The sequence below is a fragment of the Periplaneta americana genome, chromosome 17, assembly GCF_040183065.1.
Source record: "Periplaneta americana isolate PAMFEO1 chromosome 17, P.americana_PAMFEO1_priV1, whole genome shotgun sequence".
In the NCBI taxonomy this organism is placed as follows: Eukaryota; Metazoa; Arthropoda; class Insecta; order Blattodea; family Blattidae; genus Periplaneta; species Periplaneta americana.
In genome coordinates, this window is record NC_091133.1 from 3,437,040 (window position 1) to 3,455,365 (window position 18,326).

General features: G+C 36.4%; 3 protein-coding genes across 3 annotated transcripts in view; 2 read left to right on the forward strand and 1 right to left on the reverse strand.

The window, feature by feature from the left end:
* LOC138693186 (zinc finger protein 664-like) overlaps nucleotides 1-7,588 on the forward strand; it is a 36,130-nt gene extending 28,542 nt beyond the window's left edge. Inside the window, exon 5 of the mRNA XM_069816921.1 lies at nucleotides 5,796-7,588. Coding sequence (XP_069673022.1) covers nucleotides 5,796-5,802 — 7 coding nt within the window. The 3' untranslated portion in view covers nucleotides 5,803-7,588. The remainder of the gene's footprint in view (nucleotides 1-5,795) is intronic.
* On the reverse strand, nucleotides 1,158-11,056 carry LOC138693187 (oocyte zinc finger protein XlCOF6.1-like). The gene is made up of 5 exons (XM_069816924.1): nucleotides 10,462-11,056; nucleotides 9,192-9,296; nucleotides 8,035-8,145; nucleotides 7,594-7,676; nucleotides 1,158-2,964 (listed from the first exon to the last, which is right to left on the reverse strand). The coding sequence occupies exons 2-5, from the start codon at nucleotides 9,243-9,245 to the stop codon at nucleotides 2,196-2,198; spliced, it is 1,017 nt and encodes a 338-aa protein (XP_069673025.1). The 5' UTR covers nucleotides 9,246-9,296; nucleotides 10,462-11,056; the 3' UTR covers nucleotides 1,158-2,195.
* LOC138693178 (zinc finger protein 235-like) overlaps nucleotides 10,213-18,326 on the forward strand; it is a 122,700-nt gene continuing 114,586 nt past the window's right edge. The window contains exon 1 of the mRNA XM_069816904.1: nucleotides 10,213-10,342. The gene's annotated coding sequence lies outside the window, so the exon portion shown is untranslated. The remainder of the gene's footprint in view (nucleotides 10,343-18,326) is intronic.

An 18,326-nucleotide genomic window follows, 5' to 3' on the forward strand; every position in this document is an offset into this window, starting at 1 on the left:
GATAATGAAATCAGTAACATTCCTCATGCCCGCAATGGTAAAAACAATTAAATAAATTTCTGTATATCGACAAAAACACGAGAGTTTCAACCTTGTAGAATGTGAACAGAAACAGTCCGAAAGCCTTTCTCTCCTAGCCCAGTAACTTCTAGGGGAAGTAAACAGTATCCCTCTTAGCCACTCTGTACTGTGATAATCACAATAAAACCAGCATAAGTAACATTACGAGTTTTGCTGCTCATCGGCCAGTTTTTTCTTCCGTTAACTGTATAACCCTCAGCATGCTTAGTGGGCTTACTGCTGATTGACCTTGCACATCTCTGCTTGCAATGTAGCCCTTATTGAATTTATGGAGAGCATTGTTCCTCTGGTGCACAATGTGAAAAGAACTTCACCAATTTACTATTTGCTGGTAAAGTCACCCAACTTTCGTTCATTAAGTTTTCTTTCACATATGTTGTCAACAGTACAGTTTCATCGAACAATTCACATTCTGTGTTTTTGCAAAACCACTTCTACATCTGACCAGGCCGGTTTACAGTTCAGAAAGAGATGCACGTAATTGCTACCTGATAAAATTAAACCAATTCTTCTTGTAATTTGTTTCTGTGATACTGTGAGGGAAGAGTTTCTCTCTGTGTCTCTTCAAATCTGTATTACTTCATTTGCTGAAATTTCCTCCCTCTCAATTACACTCATAGGCTTCAGAAATAGGCTTATGTGCCCACACAAGAACAATATTAAGGTTTTTCTACAATATCATTAAAGAAAAGTTTCATGACTGTGAGGCATCTATCAAGAGAAAAGAAATGAGACCTCAAGGGTTCATACATTTCCATGACTCTTTCAAGAGCAGGAAATAAACTTAACCACATCGTCTTAACGTGCTTTGTAAAATCTTTATAAGAGACATTTACAAATTCACAATACTCTAATCGAACAGTGTAGATTGAGAAATAGTTGTAAACTCTAACTATCGGTATCACAGCAGCCAACTGCTATTAGCTTTAGATTCTAGTTTTCTCACTTTCCAGCTAGCCCCCCCCCCCCCAAAATTAGTGTTGGTATTATCACTCTCAAATGCAGTTATCGTATTTCCAATTTCATCCTGGACACTTGGATTGTGAAGATTATGTGCTACAGCATCGGAAGTTTCATTCTGGAGTTCCTCAAAGCATAATAACTGACTCTGAATGCCTAGATTTTTATTAAGATACTGAACTAAGCTTACTAGATTTTGTGATGTTATGGTAATTTGCATCTGTGCTTATACCAATAAAGATACGGTTTGAAAATGCTTCTTTAATATTCTTCATGAAAGCTGCTAGGCTATTACATTATTCAGTTCTTGTCTTTGCACTTTAGCAACACTGGAGTCATTACCAGTTGTCTTGTACACGTTCTGGAGTTGCTTGATTGGCAGAGAAGCAGCTCTGCTTCTTCAGACATCACTTAGAAAACAGTTACACAATGGTTTTGAGGTGGAGGTAGAGGTCACATTCTTTTCGTGTTTCGGTGTGGACATCACATCACCTCTACCGCCATGGCTAATCAACGCTAATCAAACTGTAGCAACTGGTAAGAAGAAAAGAAATGGAAGTTAATAGCTATTAACCATACAATTTATTTCCAAGAACAAATTGAGTTACATCCTATGTTTACGACATTGTAATTAAGTTCTACAGCACTTACTTGCATAGTTGGCAGTAAGTTTCATAAACGTCCTTATTAATCGAGGGATAGTCGTTTGAATATGTTTGAGTTAACTTCGTTTTTCGTCTCGTACACATTTTATATTAGTCATTTATAATTTAAGGCCTAATACCAATTTGACTCGGCAGTCGCGAACCCTTCAGAGGCATTTTAGGCTTATCCTGCCCAAAAATTTGAGTTATTATATCTAGTATCAGTATAAGTTCGTAATAATGATGTATCGTAACATAACTTAAATAGGGAAATAAATAATATAATACACAATGTAGTTGAGCGTGACAAAAGTTATTTATTTAATTTTCCAAAAATTCATTATTGTGTAATAACACTTGCTTATTGGGTATTTTTTTAACTTGGGTTTAAATGTATTTTAGGAATTTATCCTCCTTATATTTTGTGGTAGTCTGTTAAAAATATTGGAATTTCAATGGTTGCACACAGGAACGTTAACTTTAATGGCTTTTACGTTATTCGCAGCTCTGTTACGAAGAGTATCTTCCAATAGCGTCGCTGTGGCCGAGTACATGCGTTCTCATTCCTGCCCTATGCGAGAAGCACTTGCCACAAAGCTCGCATTTGAATGGCTTCTCACCGGTATGTCGGCGTTCGTGGCTTCTGAGGCTGCTCGATTGCGAAAAACACTTTCCACAGTCGTTGCATTTGAACGGTTTTTCACCCGTATGCCGACGTACATGACTCTTCAAGTTACTTCGCTGCGAGAAACTCTTCCCACAAACGTTGCACGTAAATGGTCTCTCGCCGGTATGCTGGAGAACATGGCTCCTCAAATTACTGCAATCCGGGAAACATTTGGCACAAATATCGCATTTGAATGGCTTCTCGCCGGTATGAACGCGTTGATGAATTGTTAGAGAACCAGATTGCGAGAAACATTTTCCACAGACATTGCATTCGAACGGTTTCTCACCCGTATGCCGGCGTTCGTGTCTAGTTAAGAAGCTGGAGTGCGAGAAAGCCATCCCACACACTTCGCATTTGAACAGTTTCTGCTGCATGATGCAATTGAAAGGCTGTTCTTCGCTTGCGAGCTTCGAGACACGAGATGTGGGGAAAACCGAATTGGAGAAACACTCTTCATACACGTCACAATTGAATCTCTTCTTACTTCCGTGGGATACGAAAAGTTTTTTTGACGAAACAACATGCTTGGCAGCCTGATAAATAGTTGCGTCCTCTTCGTGTGTAAATCTTTCACAATTTGATACAGTGCTGGCACGGGTGTCTGCAAAACTGTCAAAAGACAAGCCATTAGTTTATAAAACCAGGATTCACACAAGCAGGACACGTAAAGTAGCCACGTTCAATTAGTAGGCTAGCGGTGTCAAAGAGGACGGAAGCTTTGTAGTTTCAATAACTTTAATTATGTCGCGCTGACAATTGTCGTCAAGTCTTTTGAAGGCCGGTACAATACTCCACGCGGAGTGTATATATAAACCAGAGTTGCAAATTTTAGCAGTGTGTCTTGTTCCATGTTATATTAATATATAGCAGCACCAAACATGACGTGAAAACGTCGCATTTTCATTTTATTATCGGTCCATGCAATAAAGACCTACAAATCTTAAAAGGAATGCCGCTGCCTAATAATTAAACGAGGCTACTATACTACATTTCATCTCAAGTGATCTCACTCATGTCATAAGAATGTGGAAGATTTAGATTCTGTGCCCCTCTAACAAATGTAACACCATTGACATATGAATGGGTCCGTAGAAAAGGGACCCTCTACAAAAGTAAATGCTTTATTAGCATCATCATCATCATCATCATCCACAGGGATTAGGCCTTTCTACCTGTTCCGTCCTCTCAAAGAAATTGATCTCTCCATCTCTTCGTAGGCCTTCCTCTGTCTCTCTTGCCTTTAGGTTTGTACTCTAGAATCTTTTTAGGAATACGGTATTCTGGCATTCTTTGTACGTGTTCATAGTATTTTCTTGGTATTCTTTTATTTTATTGTTTAAGTTGAATATGTTCAGTCCGTCCCTTATCGTTTCGTTATATTGTCTGTCTGTTCTTCTGTATCCAGCTACCGATCTCAAAAATCTCATTTCTGATACTTCTATTTTGTGTTTTTGGTTTTCTGTTAGGGTCCAGCATTCTGAGCCGTACAAGAGAGATGGCACTGCCAAGACTTTGTAAAATTTCAAAATGGTTTCTTTCCTTGTTTTGTTTAATAGGGTTCTTTTAATCATTCCACATATTTGATTAAAATTTTGTGATTTTCTTTGTTGATCTAATTCTCACGTGTTTCCAATTTCACAACCCAGGTATTTATAAATGCTTTATAGGAGAGAAAAGACTGAATGGTTTTCATATTCTTGCTTTTACATCAGTGAAGTCACATCAAGGGAATTAGTTGTGCACATTTTCATATTGATCTAAAAAACACTTTGTAAATATTTTAATTTCTAAATTTAGGTCCTTTTTCCACAACACCCTTCAGGGAATATTAGTGTACAATTTCGACTTGCTAAAACAGTTTCTTTGTTACATATAGCATTACTATCCAATATGAAAAATCCACAGGGTAGTCAGAAAGAATTATACATAATTACATGACAATTGCGTCTGTTTTACTAAATATCACATAAAATCACGCCATGAAATAATGCTAACGAGTAACAGTGAAGATGTTACTTGGAATTAAGCACAACTACTATACTGCCAACTCTCGTTATCAATATTGATGTCATTATTGCAAGTTAACTCGTCACAATATTACAGAGCCTTTTTGATTCGTTACAATTTTTTTTTTTCAAGTTAAAGACATCTTTCAGCTTATTGGTTAGGTTATTTTACGACGCTTTATCAACAGCTTAGGTTATTTAGCGTCTGAATGAGAAGAAGAGTGATAATGCCGGTGAAATGGGTCCGGGGTCCAACACCGAAAGTTACCCAGCATTTGCTCATATTGGATTGAGGGAAAACCCCGGAAAAAACCTCAAACAGGTAACTTGCCCCGACCGGGAATCGAACCCGGGCCACCTGGTTTCGCGGCTAGACGCTCTAACCGTTACTCCACAGGTGTGGACTTCAGCTTATTGGGGTTTAGAGGAAGAACTGAAATGTACAGACAGAGGCTGTGTTGAATTGTCTGATTTTACTACCTGAAATCATTTCAATAACAGGGCACAAAATGTTTCAGGAGTTTATATATAATTTAATAACACTAATGTTACTACTACTACTACTACTATCACCTAATAATAATAACAATAATAATAATAATAATAATAATAATAATAATAATAATAATAATAATAATAATAATAATTATTATTATTATTATTATTATTATTATTATTATTATTATTCAAATGACATGAACATAGCAGAATTGTGCCACATTCAATCTACTTCCAACTTCCCGGTATGTACTGGTTAGTACGTTGTTTTGTTAAGCAGGGCAGCACATTAGACGGTTCCTTTCCACTGTCTCCTGTTGATCACACGGCGTGCAATGTAGGCGTGGTATTAAACTAGTGCAGTACTGTACAGGTGGTGAAGTAGACATTTATGGCCAGTGAAGAGGCAGAATTCTGCAACGGCTACCTATGTTGTAGAATCCAGGATACATTTGATGATTTTACTCTATTCTCAGCCTGAATTCCGTGTTGACAGTTGAAATTTTATTGTGAAGTTCTAATGCTAGTCTTATTCTGTGAAATGATGTTGAATATGAACATCTTGTATTTGGAATTAAGATCTGACGCTTATTACTACTTTTCAAAATTATTTTTCAACGAACGAAACAAAGTATTTTATCATGAAGTTCTTCAATTCTACGACACAGAACCTTTGATCTTTTCCGTCAATATTTCTTCATAGTATTCTGCTCTTTCCACTCTCCTTTTCATTCCCTCTCTAACAAAAAATTGGGATCGCATGGCAAAGAGCTGTGCACACTCTGAGAAAAGTGTGTCTTATTTGATGAAGTGTGCCGTTCAGAACCTGAAGTCGCCAGGATCTGAGCCTTGTTTGGTTCGGAGTCTGTCCTCTGCAGGAACCAGTTAATACATAAAGCTTTTTAACAACAGTTGGCACGCCTTTCCTTATTTCAGATTCTAGCCAGCAGCACAGAAGTTTTCTCTGAATGGATGGACATGACGAATAGCCAAATGTATCGAGAGTAGAAGACATCTGAAGTTGGCAAAACATAGAACCTAAGTATCGTCATTACACTTTGCTGTTTCAGTCACTGTTTGATTTTGCACTTCTTTTCTGTGATTAAGTGGCATATAATAGTTTGATTTTGTCTCGTTCTCAGTTCTTGCAGAGAATGTATCACATGTATTGCAAACATCGGTTCTGGGATGATCGAATCATAGTCATGGTTTCTCTAAAAATGTTCTAAGTAAAAAATGTATACTTCACTTCATACTTAAAATTTGTTAATGCTAAGATATGCACTTAATAGCAGAAGCTCTCTGGGTGGTACTCCTTTCATACATTGTCCTCACAGACAGATTTCTCCATTTATTTCTGCATCCTTCATGACGAACTAGTTTGTGTGGGAAACTTTTAATATGACCATCAATGGTCTCAACAATAGCATGAGATGTACGACACTTCTGTTTGTATGGCGTCCTGCAGGTGGCACAGTCTCTGTCTTTAAAGCTGGGATGCATGTCGCGCACACCATGGAAATTTGCAAAAGCTTCTCTGCAAATCACTTTCATGCCTCTCCAACTTGTATTTGAATATATTAATAACCTACTCTGTCCAGAGATCAATTGAAATTAGCGATATACTAAATGTACAAATGCAGTTCTGAGATTTTTATCGAGTACAGAATTTGAGAGCGTGATTTAGTTTTTCTTTTACCATTTTACTTATCCTCTGGGCCCTTTGCATCCAGACGTTACATTTGCTATTTAGTATATATTTTTTAACAAACTTGACATTCAGACTAATTTCAAGGGAAAAATTGTTCCGGGGCAGGGTATCGATCCCGGGACCTCTGGTTGAACGTACCAGCGCTCTACCACTGAGCTACCTGGGAACTCCACCCGACCTTCACCTGAAAGACTAGATTTGCAAAATATATACGTTACTGTGTACGTTAACAGAAAACCACAATTCCAAGTCACACAGAGATTGTGTGCACTCGTGGGTCTCTGGCTTTTCGTCAACCCACGCGAGTTGTGTGGATATAAAGGGAAAAGTTGAGACGGTGGTAGAGCGGTGGTACGTTCAACCAGAGGTCCCGGGATCGATACCCGGCCCCGGAACAATTTTTCCCTTGAAATTATTCAAATCTGCTTTACAGGGAGCTTCACTTGAAAGACTAGATTGACATTCAGACCTTTTACATCCGAGTATTTTATAAATGTGCCAGATAATTTATTTCTGCTGGCATTTGTTTTATTATTTTATTGTTTATTTTTAAATACTAGGTAGGGTCTGAGAACTGCTCACTTTTATGATTTTTATGCATCACCTTCTTGAAACTGCATTTGTGAACCTCGTATTAACAGTGAAAATGCATTTTAATTCTCTTAAGCATTCTGATTATTGTACTGTATCTCTGTTTTGTGAGGGATTTTAGATAGGGGCAAATCCCGGTAGGGGCAAGTTACCTGGTTGAGGTTTTTTCCGGGGTTTTCCCTCAACCCAATACGACCAAATGCTGGGTAAGTTTCGGTGCTGGACCCCGGACTCATTTCACCGGCATTATCACCTTCATTTCATTCCGATGCTAAATAACCTAGATGTTGATAAAGCATCGTAAAATAACCCAATAAAATAGACAGGGGCGCAGATAACCATAGTAGCTGACGTGCCCTTTTTAAACCCCACTAACTAACTAACTCAGCTCTGAGTTCAGACACAAATTGGAGATGTGACCACTACACTCACCTCTCAGTGAAGACTTCCGGTTCCTGTACCGTTAAATCGCACCTATTCTCCTTTTTCACTCTAGCTGTGCCAAATATCTTATCCTGGAAATAATAAATGTAATAGAGAAGACTGATGATGGCAGGTTACTAATGAATTGCAATGCTCATTGTTTTAATATCAACGCTACATGTGTGTTACGATTGTGCAGTTTTAACACGTTCATTGTGTTCGCATATTGGTGACTGATTTTCAGAGCTCAGTGCATCCGCTATTGGAATGAACAGCTAGAAGACACTTCAGCAGGTATTTAAGTACAGTACTTAACTGTCAAGAACCTTGAACATTATACACAAGTAAAAATTGTGACAATAATATTGAAAGCACCACAAAGAGAAGTTTTATGGGGCAGAACACAACACAGGATTAAGAAGAAGGGAAGCAATCAACAACATCACTTACCTCAGACTCACTCTTCATGGAAAGAAACGTCATTGATCCCGAGGATTCCTCAATTTTCACTTCCCATTTGACATCAGAGTTGTGAGCATCACATGGCACTGCTGTGTCTTCCTGCAGAACATAAATATATGATTAACGAGAAGGATTAAGAGCATGTTTAAAAATGGATTAGATCTTGAATCACATGGAAGAAAGTACTTCGTTCATTTTTATATTAAAATAACTGACAGAAAAAGAGTTCATAGTCTCCAATTACAAGAGACATGAATGAACTACAAGTAAATTGCGATTTTCGAATTTTAAGATACTTTTCACAGGAAATATCGCATATGTGACTTATAGTGTACCGGGTAAGGTGGGGTTACTTGAGACATCGGGGATATTTGAGCCAAATCAGGTGCTTAGATGTTTTCGTTTCTGTGATTTTTGTAATTTTTTAATTCAAATTTTGGAATTAAAGAAAATAAAATTATGTATGCATATTCTCTCAGTGAATTATAGAATATAGCTAAAGATAATAAACTACATATATATTGTACCCAAATATATAAAATGTTATCATTTAAGGTTTTATTAACTCAAGTAACCTCATATGAAGTTTAACTTGCACCACATAGCATTTTTAAATGGGTGGCTCAAGTATACCCATTTCCTGGGTAACTTGAGCCACTAATAAAACAATAAATAAATGTAAACTTCATCTTACGATTTTGGATGACGTATATACGTCCGTTGATGTGATATACCATGGCATGATTGTGACTATATAAGTATTTAAATATTCAATAAATAAATACATAACAATAGTGACAATGCAATAAAGCTGCTTGCCTATGGTTTGTATGTCGCAACATTCAACATATAGGAGAGCAATGAAAGTTTCTCAAGGTATACGTTTTTTGTAGCAGTTAATGAAACTTTCTGAGGTGGTTCAAGTATCCCCAGTTTACGGTATCTATTAACTCTGCGGCAATACCCATTGCAAATCATAGTCCATTTAACTGAGAAATGGTTAATATTTTTCTGATAATATTGAACACGTACGTAATGATACACCATTGTTAGAGAATTTTATGGAGATCGAATTTAATCGCAAAGAGAACTCAAAATTAACATACAGATGGGCCAGAAAGTAACAATCAATAATCATCACTTACCTCAGGCTCACACTTAATGGAAGGAAATGTGACTGGGTCCGAGGATTCCTCCATTTTCACTTCCAATAAGACCAACAATTGGAGTGTTACACTGTACTGTTGTCACTTAAATATAAACAATAGAAACACATCATGATGTTGTAGTTAATGAGGAAGAATAGAAGGTTGAAAAAAGATCAGATTTTCGATAACATGAATTTAAATAAGATATTGTTCATATTTTATATTAAAATAATTGTTACAAGAATAGTCTATAACCTATAGTCGCTAAAGTACAGCTACTCTCATTATCTAAATTGAGAGTTTTTAATTATACAATACATTTTCAGAGGGAAATTTCCGACATAAATAACAAGGTTAATATCTCAGTATCGTTACCCATAGCATATGAAGTCATAAAGTTTTTATGCTACCGAAATTAAAAATGGAATCAAATTCTATCCGGATAACAAATAATTAAAATTTGTTAAATGAATATTGAAGGCGTAATTACGCACCGTAAAGCAATGCCAGTGAAGTTTTGTGGGGCTGCAGTTTAGTGGCAGAAAAGGTCAATTTTTATTACTCTACTGCCACTTCCAACGGACTCCTAACGGACTCACACGTTTATCACTGGGTTTGTGGCGCTGGAAATCAATTTAGAACACTTATCTCAGCCACGACACATTTCAATTTTTATTGTACAATATAAATGCAATTATCACTACAATGACACAATAATTCTTGCAGGTAACACAGAAACAACTTCGGAAACATAATTAACAATCGCAGTTTCACTTCACTTCCACTAGATGACTCTTGAGTTCCAGCCTATAGGCGTAGCTGGCATGCCAATATCGGCAAACGGAATGAAACTGCGGGGAATGTTACAACAGGTGTGCTAAACGTTAGGAATGTTACAATAGGTGTGTAGCACGTTAGGTTAGGTTAGATTAGGTTTTGTTAGGTGTGTAAGATAATATGAATGGTTACCACAGTTGGCGACACTGCAATCATTCTCCCATTCCACCTCAAATAACGTCACAACGGCGGAATATGGCCACCTTCTTCCTTCAAGTACGACAATTTTCCTATATAAGTAAGGAACCTATTTACCACAGCTCTCCCAGTGATCACATCGAGTTTCTACTGCTCCACACTACAAAATTAAGGTATTTTCAGTGTTTGTTTTTAATTTCCTATACTGGCAGTACAGTAATAAAAATTCACCGAAATGAACATAGGATTAACATAAAGAGGGTTGAGAGGGACAATCAATAATATCACTTACCTCAGACTCACTCTTCATGGAAGGAAACGTCACTGACTATGGAGATTCCTCAGCTTTCACATCGCATTTGGGGGGCTTAAACTAGCCTGAAATCTCTTCCTGAGGAATACTGAAACATCTTAAAGCTCTGATCAAAACCCTGCAGGATACATTACGGGCACATGGTACAGTTTAGCGAGAATGGATAACATTAACATATGGGCCAGCTGTTCGTATGTCTCCAAAACCACAGGCAAAACGTCGATCATAATCAAATATCACATCTCACTTCCAGACTGCCAAGCAATGCAGAGTAACTTAATCCACGTACGCGGGATTAGGGTTTAAGGATTATCAAATAGGCCTACAATGATATTGTATTAATAACATACCGGTAATGGTGTAACTATAACCTAATACAAATAATCAAATATAATAATAATCAAGATAGAGCACCCACCCGTCACTAAGCAAGAAGCAGGCACAATTCGGCTCGATGAGCAGCGTTCTCGTGCAGTCAGAAGAAGGAGCAGAGCATACGCACGGACGAAAGGCACTGCAGGTAGCTGCTTGCACGTCTCGTAGTTACAACTAGGGAAGGGATGCGTATCGAATCATTTACGGTAATAGTTTTATTGTACCTAATATCTGCTATTCAGTTCATGAGCTTATCATTAGGAAATACAAACGACATGTGCTAAGTAAATATGTCTAAATATATTCATTTCATTATGTTATGATTAGGAAGGAAAATAAATTATTTTCAGTTGTGATTATAACTAAATACTGTACATGGCTGATATAATGTTGTGGTAATTTGCTAGGAGACGTCGTTGCACATAGGCCAGTTTTATACTAATCCTAAACATTTTATTAAATATTGAACAAGTTCTGAATTATAACCTAAAATAAGACACTTTCCCTGACAATTATTCATAATAAGGTGAAACGAGCAACGCATCTTGTATTTTTGGTCCAGGGAAAATACTTTGTTCAACCCTGTTCTATATGCAACGACGTCTCCTAGCAAATTACCAATGTTGTTTGCGTTCAAATATAATCTGTCATCATTTGATGTACGATATCTAATTGTTTTCAATTTTCAGTAATATACGAATACCTCACTAGCAACAATTATCACAAAATACTAAAAAGAGCAGATTTGTCTGTGCTTGTTGAATGCACATCATGATGCTCACGAAAAGGCACTAATTTATTTTGTGTGCACAAGATTAGAATTTTGGAATATGAAGGAAAAACAGGTATCCGTCTTCTGAAATTTATCTGAAACGGGAAGAATTACAACCCCCTTCCCCAACATGTTTTCATTTTATAGGTATATGATGCGATATGGAAGCAGATAAATAATAACTGTACGTTTCTCGTCCACATTAAATCCAACGTGTTCATAACGTAGGTCTAATATAATTTTCATGTAAACAGCTGGCAGTGTTTTTTTTACGAATAAGCGGTCATACTAATCATTTTGTTTTCATCTGAACTATTGCTACAATATGCGTTTGTGTTTTTATTTGCTCTGCATGTTGTTAAATAACTGCTGAACTTCGTCTTTGGATAGGGGGGGATATACAGGTTTGAGGGTAAAAAAAAGTCAATTTTTTTTTAATTTTATTAAATGAAGACTCAACATTTATCTTTATGTTTGTGAAAGAATTTTGTCGTTATCTTTATTATTTTCGGAGTTATGACCATAAATGTGTAAGCGCGTCATTTATTTGCACCTAATTAGCCCTTTAAATCTGATGGTGCCACGCTTCCTCTCACCAGTCAGTGTAATGTGGATATTTTCGATGGTGTTTTGTGTGTTCTCATACTTGTAGTGCTTCTAATCTTTGCCTTGGTACTTCATATTGAATTTCTCATACCTTTATGGCAAACAGGAAGCAGAATTTTGTAGGAAGCCATCCTTTTGAAAGTTGTTGTTCTCTACTGTTGCTTGTTGATGGTGGATGCTTTCTGAGTTAATTTTTTCACTGTTGTGTAAAGAATTCTTTCTGAATTTATCTACAAACCTTCAGAATGAGTAAACGAAAGGCTGGGTATTATACAAAGAAAAAGAAATTCGTTGGTAATCGGATTACAAACAAAATAAATGCAAACGAAGAACCACGTGTTTCACCTAACCTGTGCAGTGCTTCAGAAAAGAAATTTGCAGCGAATCAGGAAGAAATTGCTTGTGATGTAGATAGTGTCAACCCTAGAAAAGTGTCTGCGGTGTGTTTGTGGAGCTAGTGTACTTATCAATGTAAGTAAAGTAGTAGGTTTAGGATTAAAGTCAATATAGTGTGTAGTGAATGTGTAAGTGTAGAATCCTTTGATAATTGTACAAAGTTAGGCACAAAAAGTAACATTTATTCAATAAATAGACAAGTTATATATGCTATGAGATGCCTAGGACAAGATTTAGTGGAGTTGAAAGTTTTTTGTGGACTGATGGATTTGCCGGCTCCTGTAAAACAAAGTACTTATGACCTAGTAACTGAACATATCTTGTCTGCTACAGTGGGTGATCAAATTATTAGGGACACTTGGTAAAATTAGGAATTTCATCTTCTAATTCACATAAAATACAAGTAATTTGGATTTTATCAACTGGAAAAGCTTTATTCCTCTAAATAGTGTTTTATAAACAATATTATTACATATTTAATTGTGTAATAATGAATATGGAATGAAATAAACAAGAAAACTATTATTTTGTCACACATCCCTTGCAGCAATTACAGCTTTAACTCTATTTGGGATACTAGAAATGCATTTGATACAATTGTTTTTAATTTCTTGGCCGTGATGAGACACATTGGTCAGTTTTTCTATTAAAGATTGTTTATTTGTAGTAATTTCTGAATGAACTTGCCTCTTCATTAGCTCCCAAATATTTTCAATCGGATTAAGGTCCGGAGAGTTACCAGACCAATCTAGAACCCTGATTTTGTTGTCAGACAGGAATTTGGTCACCTTATTTGCCTTGTGACAGGGCGCAGAGTTGTGCATGAGTGCAAAATAACCATTTGGAAACCATTCACGGACTTGTAAAAGAAGCCATTCCTTGAGAACCTTTATGTATTTATATTGTCTCATCATTCCGTGAACAAAATACAGGCGACCAGTTCCATGACCACTAATCACAGATCACACCATGATGCATAGAGGATGTTTAACAGTCTTCATAATACAGTCATTTTATTGTACTTTTCACCTTTACGCCTTCTAACGAACACAGATTTGTCAGCAAGTATCTGTATGGTAGATTCATCTGAAAAACATACCTTAAAAAAGAAATAAACAGTACATAAAACACATTTGCACAAAGTAAAATTGTGACTAACAAAGAAATCATGTGAATGACAAACAACTCACTTTTTTCCAATCATCCACAGTCCAAGATGGATGCTGCTTTGCCCAAGAGAGACGCTTCTTCACCATGTATGGTTTCAGGAATGGTTTATTGGTTGGAGTGTGACATGAAAACCCTAACTCTTTGATCCTCCGACGGGTTGTCATAGAAGATATGTTGATTCCAGCATCTCTCATTGGCGCCTTACTATGTAGAAGACTGTTAAACATCCTCTAAGCCTCATGGTGTGGTCTGTGATTAGTGGTCATGGAACTGGTCGCCTGTATTTTGTTCAAGGAATGATGAGACAATATAAATATATGTAAAGAAAGGTTCTCAAGGAACGGCTTCTTTCAAAACTCCGTGAATGGTTTCCAGATGGTGATTTTGTGTTCATGCACGACTCTGCACCCTATCACAAGGCAAATAAGGTGACCAAATTCCTGTCTGACAACAAAATTAGGGTTCTGGATTGGCCTAGTAACTCTCCGGACCTTAATCCGATTGAAAATATTTGGGAGCTAATGAAGAGGCAAGTTCATTCAGAAATTACTACAAATAAACAATCTTTAATAGAAAAACTGATCAATGTGTGGCATCACGGCCAAGAAATTAAAAACAATTGTATCAAATGCATTTCTGGTATGCCAAATAGAGTTAAAGCTGTAATTGCTGCAAGGTATGTGTGACAAAATAATAGTTTTCTTGTTTATTTCATTCCATATTCATTATTACACAATTAAATATGTAATAATATTGTTTATAAAACACTACTTAGAGTAATAAAGCTTTACCAGTTGAGTAAATCCAAATTACTTGTGTTTTATGTGAAGTTGAAGATGAAATTCCTACTTTTACCAAGTGTCCCTAATAATTTGATCACCCATTGTACATCTGCAGTTGCAAATGAATCAGTAATAAAAGCTGCAGAAGAAGAAGTAAGCCTAACAAACTCCAGAGATGTATCTGTTTCTTGTGATGGCACCTGGCTGACTAGGGGACACTCTTCACTGCAAGGGGTATGTACAGTGATTGGTGCAAAATCAGGCAAAGTTCTTGATACACAGGTGTTGTCAGTATCGTGCAAGGGTTGTGATCGATGGAAAAATAAAATGGTGAATGTGGGAAAGTCATGAGTGTGAATGCACTATAAACCACAAAGGCTCAGCTGGTAACATGAAAGTAGAGGGAATGAAACAAATTTTGAATCGCTCTCTTGGAACACACAATGTTCGGTATGTGAACTACATAGGTGATGGAGACACAAAAAGTTATAAAGCAGTTTCAGAATCACAACCCTCAGGAGCTGGTGTTACCTTAAAAAAAATGGAATGTGTAGGCCATGTCCAGAAGAGAATGGGGACTAACCTGAGGAAAAAGAAGAAGGATATGGCAGGAAAAAAACTCAGTGATGGTAAACCAATTGGTGGTAAAAACAGACTTACTGATGCTGTTATCAACACACTAACTGTGTATTATGGGAATGCTATAAGGGCAAATAGTGAGTCTGCTAATGCTATGAGACAGGCTGTATGGGCCATTTGGTATCACAAAAGTTCAACTAATAGCAATCCTGTTCATAACTTCTGCCCTAAAGGTGGAGATTCGTGGTGTCCCTATCAACGGACAGTACATGAGGGCACCATCAGCCAGTAACAGGCATAAAAACAATATACCACTTGCCATCATGAACACCTTAAAGCCAGTATTTAAATCTTTGGTTAGTACTGATTTGCTAAACAGATGAGTTGGTGGATATACTCAAAATAATAACGAATCGTTGAATTCTAGAAATTAGGAAAAATTGCCCCAAAACTGGTTTTGCTGGTAGAAGAATAGTGGAAAATGCTGTTATGATGCTACCATGACCTTCAATGATGGTATGCAAGCAAGAATGAAGGTGCTACAGAGGTTTGGCATGGTCCCTGGAAAGTGCTGCCATGCTTCAGTGAATGAACTGAATGAGAATCGTCTCCGCTCCGCCAAGAAAAGTGTCCTGGAATCAACAAAGGAGGCAAGAAGATGCAGAAAGAAGCTGCGACTGGAAGAGGAATCCAGAAAGGTCTAGTTTATGCAGCAGGAGAATTTTAATATCTACCCACACATTAGATATGTTTACTGGTCATTTCCCATAACTTTTAGTTTTCACAACCGTTTTAATGATAACTCGACAAGTTTTTAAGATAGTGCAGTGAAATTTTGTATGCAACTCTCTTTCATACTTGTGAGCAATACTACTTACAGTCATTACTTAGACATTTATAGTTTATTTAAAAAAATATATATATATGTAAAAATAGATGAAAATTTGAACTTCTCAGAAGAAATTGAAATTGAAAATATTTGTTTGGAGATATTTCAATGACTGTAGGTATTTTGTTTATATGATATTTACGAATATTTAAAAAAAAGAATCACTAAAAAATATTAATATTTATGGAAATTATCTTTAAAATACCAAATCAGTGCACTAGAAACAACAACTTAATTCTCATGATGATTATTAATATTGGCAATAGTTACAAAAAATTTGAAAATGGTGTAGAATAGTAGAAGTAGTGAGTATTGAGCATACCAAAATAGAAGGTGAAAGAATGAATTGTTACTGAGAAAAAAATTTATATATATTGTAGTCATTTTAGTACTCAACAAATTGTTCTAGTATTCATTTCATATCAGAGTAACGGAACCGGTACCAGTATTGAATTATGCCCATAACGTGGGCGAGATATTATCAGGCTGCAAAATTCGCTCAGAATGCATATTTTTTTACACAATTTTAAACTTTTCAGCAGATTTACGATACCCTGTGCGGCTTCTCTGCCGATGCAGAGTTAATTGCAATATACGGTAATTCTGTTATTTTTCTAGACACCTTTATATCCATTCTCATAAACGTATTGATTCAGATTCTTTACTGTACTGTAGGTATTTTGCTCTCTGCAAATCATCGTTAGTCAAATGAAATAGCCTATAATAGTTGTTTGTAACGACTACTAGTAGGCAACCTCAATCCCTCCTGACCGCCTTCCTTACGAATTTCTTTCTCACTCTAATCATATTTCCTTTATACTGGTCCTTAAATTATTGAAATTAGAGCTGAAGTAATTACGGTGATTTCTGAAGTGAAAATCGTTGAATTTATAAGGCTGAATTCAAAGATAATTTTTGTAGCCTCTCCTTGTCCTTAATTGGAAATTTGAATAACTTCATATTAGGCCTACGACAATATTTCTTCCTTCTTCTGCAGATAACATAATCACAGATGGACATTTCTGAATGAACAGTTTGTTACACAGAGACCTTTGAGACAATATTGACACTTGAAGTTCTTTATATAGTTCATCTATAAGGGTTAAACTAGCGCTGAGGTAGTTTCCTGCTTACTCGGGTTATTCACCTTGCATAAAAGAGTCTGTAACAGGTTAGGTTTGGTCAGTGCTGTCATGGTAATTTTTTCTTGGCCATACACCCCAGCCCTTGTTTTCTCCCTTGAAATATATTTTACTCTCCTCTCTCTATCTCTCCGATTGTCATTAATGATTTTTTTTAATATTAAAGAAGAAGTAAAGAAATGGTTTTGCTTTACATTTTAATTGTACAAGTTTCATTTAAAGCATACACCATGTAGCACCACTGTATATGCACACTTGTCTCGATGAATCTTGGAGTGTGTATTTGCAGCACTTCTTGTTTTTCAACCATTATTTTATGTAATTCTCGATTCCACTGCTCCAGAAGTTCATAATTTTTGTTTATGAACATCAACAAAATACCAGTACATTAGGAACAGCAAGAGATGATCTAAGATCTGTACAGATCTCCATGTAGAAAACTTAGGCACCCATATGCCATATGGCTCCAGACAGACAAAATTTTCTTTTCCCCATGCGATTAATTAAAAACAATTGTAGATTCCATATGATGTATGGCCTCCATAACAGCACTGGGGTTGGTGAGTTTAGGCACTTTTACACCTTGCATATACAATCAACTGCATCTCCACAAAAAAATGCCTTATAAATTGAACGGTTTTCTCTTCAGAAATCACAGGAACCACTTCAGTGCTACCTTCACCCAGGTAAGTAGTTAGCAGTTAATCATTTCAAAGCTCTCGTTATATAATGAAATAGCATCACACAATGCTGCCAAAATAAATGTTCCCAGTGTTAAGATTACAGAATGTAAATTTCACTTAGGACAGTTTTTGCTGTGGAAAATTATAGGAAACAAACAGTATATCAAACCAGCAGCTGCGAAACAAAACATATGAAATTCGAGAGTGGCTAAAAATTTTAATATGTCGTTCTTTCTTATTTACCAGCATCAGAAGTATCAGATTTTTTGCAGAGCTAATTTCAGAGGCCCCTCCTATTAGTGAATGTTTTGAATATTATTATATTCTGCAAAACTACATTGGCACATCACCTGCTCTCCCCCCATCTGAATTCAGGGCTGAAGCACGAAAATTTCCAAATGTAAAAATTGCAGATGCGGCAGAATGTTACCACAATGGTTTTCAGCAGGA